This window comes from Lepeophtheirus salmonis, chromosome 8 (genome assembly GCF_016086655.4).
Source record: "Lepeophtheirus salmonis chromosome 8, UVic_Lsal_1.4, whole genome shotgun sequence".
Classification (NCBI taxonomy): Eukaryota; Metazoa; Arthropoda; class Copepoda; order Siphonostomatoida; family Caligidae; genus Lepeophtheirus; species Lepeophtheirus salmonis.
The window spans coordinates 1,764,297-1,772,505 of NC_052138.2; the positions used below are offsets into that span (position 1 = coordinate 1,764,297).

Genomic DNA, 8,209 nt, shown 5'->3' on the forward strand with positions numbered 1-8,209 from the left:
AAGAGTAATAATATATTAAATCTGGGATCTAATTCATTATCCCCCAGGTTAAATACGAATTAAAAAAGGGAATTAGGAAGAAGATTAGCGAGTTAGTCTCAGGATGTATCTTCAATCTTCATTATATTTATGGTTGAAGAAGGAACACAGCTAGTTTGCAATGGCAATGACAATAAATAAATCAGAAGGTCAAACATTTGAATAAATTGCTTTATATTTACCAAAAGCCTGTATTTTCACATGGTCAATTATATTTTGCACTTTCAAGAATCTTAAAAGGGGGTGCAAGTTTGAGCATATTTACACCAATTGGGCAGAAAACAACAAAAAATGTTGTATACAAGGAGATTTTACAATATAAATTTACCTATTATATAACTATAAATAAATAGTTTATAGTAGATCGTTTTAGTTAATAATTTTAACATATACTAACTAAATATAAATCAAATCTTTTTAATTTTTCAATGACTATCTTTAAGATATCGTGTTCCTGCAAGTAAAATATTTATTGATGTATACCAGACTGAGACAAAATACTCGTAAAATAACAGCAAAATTTCATCTTAATCTCGTATTTACTTGATTTTTAATCCTGTCATTTCAATACTATAAAATGTATTAATCGGAACCTAACCAATATCTATTCAGAAACTTTTTTAATCGCAAGTTTGTTTAACAACCTTAAGTTTTAAGTCTAGCTGTATCAAATCAAATACTTATAGAACAAATCTTAATCTTTTGCAAAATTATACACTTCCATTATATGAGCAAAATCATCAACAATTACAAAAATTCTTGTATAACTCAATATTTAGAGATTATAATTGATTATCATAATATAAAAAACAGGATATGAGGGTATTACCCCAATATACGGGGAGTCAGAATAATTTCAAATACGGCCTTATGTAGGGACCTCATGAACATAATAGGTCGATTTTTGGTGGAACAACGGGCAAAGTAAAACTTAGCGACAAACGATGCCGACAATTGTAAATGATCAAATTAAAAAAGTATATATTATCTCCGCAAGGTGGTGTGAATTTCTATAGTCTGAGTTTTGATTGCTTAGGGGTCTGGTGTCTCCTCTATGTGATCATGATCATTCAGGGAGTTGTGTTATTTTGTCGTAAAACAGCGCCACTCTCTGTGGCTTTATTTACAAATTAATTTAACATTAAACCACTATAAAAATACCCTATTACATACACCACAAAATCCACGAACAATGATACACACAATAGGGAAGGATCCAACGGGCAATACGGCATGGTTATACTTTGCCCCTTGCTCCACCAAAAATGGACCTATTGTTTCCTAAAAACGATTATATTTAGCATGAATAAATCAAGATGGCTTTCATATAAATCAAAACTTTAAACTATTATATTATATCTCTCTAGAAATGTATAAACAGCACTAATTTTCTTTTCTTTTATCGCTTTCTATATAGATCATTAACTACGTGTTCATATAATAAATATATCAAATAAATAGTAATAATAATATTAATCAAATTAAATTCAGTCATTGGTATACAGCATAAAGGGTCATCATATCATATGTAAATCTAATACATTTTTGTTCTGTTAACTTATTTTTCATGACAAGAGACTAATTTCACAAGTATTCATTAATTGATTGATTGATTGCACTTCAATTTTAAAGAGGGGATACTCAACACAAGGAGGGAGTGATAATATATGGACTCTATTTTGGACGATGGCACCAAGAAAGAAAGAAAGACAAAAAAATTCAATCCTTGATGAGTTTCAAATGATATTACAGGTTGACGAAGCAAGGGATGAGGAGAGTGGTGGTGAGGTCCGTCGTTCACTTAGAGAATTAAGGGACCACATGGATGAGCGGGGGGTCTTATGAGATAATAAGGCAGAGCATGAAGAAGAGGTTCTGAGAATAGCATTAGCTTCTTCTTCACGGATGTAGTCTTCATAGCGTTTATCCTGTTCTAAAGCAGTGGTTTGCTGCTCTACTCTTGCAGGGCCTTCGATAGAAATGGCGCAATCATAGGAGCAAGTCCAATGTAGGAAGGGAACGCAGGTGTTCCCTAAATAGGGATTCTTAAAAGTGAATACTCGAAAGCCGGATTTGCTCTTTGGGAGTGCAGAAGGACAGTTATAACAAATATTATACAAATCATAAGATTCTGCAATGAAGTCCTTTAATGACTCTGGTAATGGATATTGGAAGAAGCGTATATTCCGCGAGGAGATTATTCTCTTGGCGCACAATGATTGTAAAGACTTGGGTTTATTGTTGGAGCTATTTTCATCCTCATCCATCTCCGTTTGAGTACCTTCAGACAAGTGATAGCGCATATCCATTGTTATTCGACCATTTAGGGCTGTGTGATACCACATGAAGGTAGACTGAAAAGTAAAACAAGACTTGAAGGGTCCAGAGATCTATGTTTGCAATGACAAGGAGTCTCACCTTAAAATAATTATGATTTCCATGACGATGAACAGTTTGAAGAGAAGGCATTGAGAGTAAAAACCCGGGTAGAGCATCCAAAAGATTATTATCCACAAATAAATCCTTTAAGTTTTGACAAAATATAAGAGAGGATGGAATTTGAAAATTCTCTAGTTTATTATTCGTTAAATGCAGTCGCTCTAAATGAGTTAAACGACCAATGTCTGGAGGAATATATTTTAAGTAATTGGATTTAAGAGATAATACACGAAGACTGGGTGCACATTTGAACAATTCACGAGGAAGAAGTGAGGACTCATGCCCATTCTTAAAGATACCATCCAAATAAAATTCCGTGAATGAAAACAAACAAAGATATGACTTCAAAAGAGACTCTCTCCGAGGGGAGGAGAGAAGTCCAACACCAGAAGAAGAGACTCCTTCCAGCATTCCTTCCTCATCTAAATAGCCCCTCTTAATCAGTTCTCGAAATGAAGAGCTCTGTCGCATGAGAACGACATCAATGAACCAGGGCTGACCCTCATCCTTTGGAGAGGTGCGGGAGCCAAAGGACTTTCGGAATTCTTTTCGAAGGACTGGATCCGCATTTAGAGCAGACAATGCAAGGTACTCATAGCAGAAAAGTGTTTTTCCTTCCCCTTTGGAATCCCCGAGTCCCTTCTCATCAATGTCCATAGTACTTCCAGAATGAATCTCTATCTGGCGGCGATGGAATGAGTAGCTCCCTCTTTTCTTTCGAGAAAAGGAGAAGCACTGCAAAGTAGTACTACAACTAGGAACACTTACTATAAAAGTTAATATATTATTGTTTTCAGCTTCTATTATCATCGCCTACGTAGCTGGTACGTTGTCTAACGTCTCGGGCCGTACATTCTTATTTCTTCTCCTCCTCTCCTGCCTTTTGCAGGCAAATCAAGAGGGGTGTTTGGGTCTGCGGAGTCACGTCTCAAAAATAAAGGATGATAGTAAAACTATGGAAATCCGGCCTTTACAAGGATTAATCTTTGTTGTTACACTCTCATATCGCATCCATGATGCATTAATTATATATTTAAACTATATTATAATTCATAATTAAAATCATCTGCCCCCTAGGACAAACAAAGAGATTTGCATAAGTGATTCCCATCCAATATTTTACCACATTTCATCCATATGGATGATATCATCATAAAATAATAAGACATAGGGGCAAATGAAAAAAAAAAGAAAATCGATTTATTATTTAATACACTGAGTAATGATATAATAATCGCATGTAATTATATTATTACAATTAGTTTTGTATATTGTATAAATAAAAGAGTTAAAATATTAACAAGGAAAAATGAAGAAAGAAGAAATTCTCTTTTTAATTCGTCAACAAATATTAGTTTGAGCAAAGTGTATAATATAATAGATTATGAATTATTATTATTAAAATTTGTATATATATATATATATCATGTATAAATATTTCAAGTATGAATAATTAATTATGATTAATAGATAGTTGTCTGACTCATTTTTTTCCATTCGATAAGAAATTTAAAAAATCATCTAATAAAGTTTTAACTATTATTATTAAAAAAGCACTTTAGAATTTGACAAAAAAACGTTTAAAAAAATATTATGTACTTTTGAGTGAATAGAGCTTAACTTCACTCTAAGTAATTTCATAATTGTAGTAATTATTACTAGTATGTCCCAAGCATTGGTTTAAATGACCTTAAAAAAAAATGAGCTAGAAAATGGAAAACAATATTACTTAGCAGTAGTAGTAGAAATAATGATGTGTGATAGAAAAAAAATAATCAAAACTTGAGAGCAGGATAAAAATACTTTTTGATATTGGTAACTGTAATAATGTAATATAAATTTGATATAATAATAGAAAACGAATTTTTTAAAATTTGTTGGATAAAATGAATTAATTAATTCTAGGAAAATATACAAGTTACATACATAGTTTTTCAATGTAAACGTATATAATTGATGATGATAATTAATTGAAGAAAAGTTAACAAGAGAGAGAGAGGAGGGTCAAACCCCCACGGAAAAAATATCATCAATACATATTTATGCTTTAGAATGAGCCTGCGATGCCCAAGGTCTTCAATTCTCTAATTTTGGCCACATCTTTTTCCTTCTTAGCAATAGCACACGTTAAGTCAAGGTATCGTTTAACGTCAAATCCAACTTTGGCCGCTTGTTTGTGAAAGTGAATGAGGTAAATTCTTTCTTCAAAGGATGGGACTTGATATTCGTTTTTAGTCATAATGAAATATTTCAAACAGAGTAGTCCACTGAAGGCAGTGACGAAATATGTGACGGGCTCCATAATGTCCCAGGAGTACTCAAACCAAGTGAGCCTTGCCAGGAATCCGAATTGAAATGCTGGCAGAAATAGGAAATAGTAGAGATAGCGCTCTGTTAATTTATTTGCCTTGTTGGAGAGGATGGTATACTCTGGCTCAAGGAGCGCCAATTCCTGCTTGGGCTCTTCCAACTCCTTTAATTTCTTTTCTTCTTGTTGAGCAAGATATTCGCCCACATGAAGAACACCAAAGAGTTGGGAAATACGGGCTCGAACATCTCCAAAAAGAGCGAGATCAGAGTCAGAGAGGGGATTTTCAGTTAGGAGCTGATCCGAAACCCTTGGAGGGCAAACCTTATACTCCTTGTCGTTGATTAGAAGGGAAAAGTCTTGATTTAAAAGAGTTTGAACGGGAGAAGTTGAAGAGATTCTCACTCCAGAGCTCAAGGCTCGTATAACAGCACGATCCACTCCCTTATCCTCGTCTTTGAGCATGGCTAAGAAATCCCCAACGTTTTGAGAAATGGGTCGAAGAACGAATACACAGTCTTCATCGCGTGATGGGAGGGGAACAGTCACATACGGGAGTCCATGATTCATCTCAATCTTGACTCCCTCGCTTTGGGAGGGAGCCGTTAATGTTGAGGAGAATCCCCTTTTGAGCCAACAGGACTCACTCCATAGAAACTTTAAGGGACGTCTAAACATCTTCTAGCTAGAGACTAGAACGAGCACCACCGATCATTTGAGGAGGAGAATTAATTAGAACACAATACACATAGTACAGTAGACAAGACTCAAGAGTAGCAGCACGGCTGCTCTATTCCTTATTCTGCTTATTTTATATCATTGAAAATGAAAGCATCTCTACTCGGGCCGGCGCAACAAATTGAGGAACTATTCATGCTCTGCGCATGGAGTCGCTTTTCATCAAAAGTCTCAGCATGAATTGTACTCTAGTACAATGTTAAATCTACATACAGTCAATTCATTCTTTCTCTTTCCGGCCCTCCACACCCCCCTCTTGTTTTTGCAAGAAGTAGTCAAAGACAGTCAAATAAACCCTTTTCTGTACATAAAGATAGAGTTAAGTACTCCCTTGGTCTATTTTGTCTTATTATGACTTAAGTATGACCCCTCTCTCTCTCTTACATAACAATTTTAAAGCAGGGAAAACTCAAAAACTATTGTCAAGTATCAATACTCAAAGTTAATATAAACTTGAGATAGAAGAATAATTCTTTAAATCAAATAAAACTTTGGGGAAAGATGATTCTCTTTCATTATTTTCGCTTTCCTTCATGTACTCTTACTTCTTACTTTTCCCCTCCTGCCTTTCAGAGCTTATATATATATATATATATATACTTGAAGACTTCCTTCGATAGACGCTAGATAAGATAACAGCCTGTACCCCATCTACTTAGTATTCAAGAAGTCATGATAAGAATATATCTATAAACACTTTATTTTTAACCTCATAAAGTGAGATTGTCAATATATATTTATGTTACAATCATAATAATTATTATTTGAATATTGTTTGAGTACACTTTAGGATAGATACAATTTTAGGGCCATTATTGTTCCTTATATGTCTGGGTCATGCAAACTGGGGTACTTTTTTAGAATGTCCAGAATTGTGTTCCCTCTACACAATATAGCAATCTTGACCAAAAATCACGAAAAGAAGAGAAAATGTCCTTCTTATTTTTCACTTTATAATTATAAACGGCACAATATTTTATGGACATATTTCGGTCAGCTTTGTAATTAAAATTCTGGGATGAGTTGAGATGCTCAAGCGTCTTAACCATAGCTTCATTTGATCTATGAAACTTACTTTGCCTCCTTTCAACCATAGAATTTAGAAATTTCTTTTATTGTGACGATGATTCTTTGGTACTTGAAGTGACATTTGCGAGGCCTTTAAAGGATTAATCAAAAATAATTGTTTGACAATGCTCATTTTTCAAAGGATTCAATTTTGGGCTGATGGGCCACAATTATCAAATATCTGTACAAAAATAGATAAATAAATATTGACCCCACTTTCAAGAATGGGGCACGGAGTCTGTTATATCAGTTAGTAATTATCTATCGATGGTATGATGATTTATGTCATGATTCACCTCTCAAAGTACTCTTCATAGTACGAGACTTTAGCATCCAATCGTCCACGGCTTACTTTGCCAAAGACAGATAATGTACATGGCTCGCATAAGAAAAATATGTCCGAATCAATCGGAGTAAAGATTCACAAATGAGTAATGATTAATGAATCTCAAGACGTGTGAGAGAATCGTCGATGCATTTCCAAGTGAATCCATTTTTCCGTTTGGAATTCACATTCCCCACATTTTTTCATATTCTCTTTTTCCGGTATATAATTAGGATCTTCTTCTTGTGTCAGTATAAGATTCCTCTCGGAGCAATTTAGAAGGTGATTTCGTAGAGATCCCAGGCTTGGAAATCCAAGGATATTACATTTGGAGCAGTTGTAGAGTATTAAATTGCTTCTGGGAAGTCCAGACTCGGATTTTATCGTGTGGTAATATGAACCATTAACGGGATGTTTAATGACCATTATTTTATAGTTTAATAGATTTTATGATATCAACAGTTGTAACCACCTATGTAATATGTTCTGTTCCTGTCATGACAGTAACTCGTCTAAGGAAAGAGGCAGGTAGAAAACCATATTATAATGGTTCCTTCTTTCTTTTTCTTTCTTTCCACTTCCAATGGTTCACTAAATAAAATTCCTCTATTCTCAAGTTACTTATATTCTGATGCGCAATTAATTCAACTTTCCATACGATAAAATTTTCGAGATTTGCAATTTCTCGACACACCAAATAAATTCCTCGTCCAATACTTTATGGTTGAAATCATAAAGTTTGACACGATTGGTCTTCTAAGCCCATAATATATCCTTACAACAATACCTTAATGAATCGCCTCTTTAGAAATGAAATCTTTTCCCATGTGGTCCATGCATTGATTACAAGATATTTACTCTTACAATCGACCTCCCATTGACAGTTCAACGACATGTAGAATACCGTTAATTACGTCAGCATTCACAATCAACAAAGTGTCATCAGTTAATCCTTTAACTCCTAATTAAAACGAAATTCCAATAAATAGGTATATTATTATTATACCAATATCCAATTATAACAGATTGAGAAACCCTTCTGGAGATGGGCACATCTCTACCCTGAGTGTAGTAACTATCTATGGTTACTCATGGATATGTCAGAGGGAGACTACTGATAGACTTTTTTTTCATTTTTATAAAACTTATTGCTCTATTTTTGAAAGACGTTTTTTAAGAAACAAGAATATCTATAACATCTCTTATTTTTTAAATAAATTTCCCCTAAAACTGCCACTACTTGGAGCAATTTGCTTGTTGCAATTACAAAGTAGAAAACTATTTATGTAGTA

At 34.0% G+C, this 8,209-nt stretch overlaps 2 protein-coding genes across 2 annotated transcripts; both read right to left on the reverse strand.

Moving 5' to 3' along the window:
* Window positions 1-1,360: 1,360 nt before the first annotated feature.
* LOC121122707 (uncharacterized) lies at window positions 1,361-3,288 on the reverse strand. The gene is made up of 2 exons (XM_040717732.2): window positions 2,458-3,288; window positions 1,361-2,393 (listed from the first exon to the last, which is right to left on the reverse strand). Exons 1-2 carry the CDS (start codon window positions 3,286-3,288, stop codon window positions 1,776-1,778), a joined length of 1,449 nt encoding a protein of 482 aa, XP_040573666.1. The 3' UTR covers window positions 1,361-1,775.
* Window positions 3,289-4,260: 972 nt separating this feature from the next.
* Window positions 4,261-6,136, reverse strand: MCU (mitochondrial calcium uniporter). The gene has a single exon (XM_040717733.2). The coding sequence runs from the start codon at window positions 5,462-5,464 to the stop codon at window positions 4,526-4,528; it is 939 nt and encodes a 312-aa protein (XP_040573667.1). The 5' UTR covers window positions 5,465-6,136; the 3' UTR covers window positions 4,261-4,525.
* Between the last annotated feature and the right edge of the window lie 2,073 nt (window positions 6,137-8,209).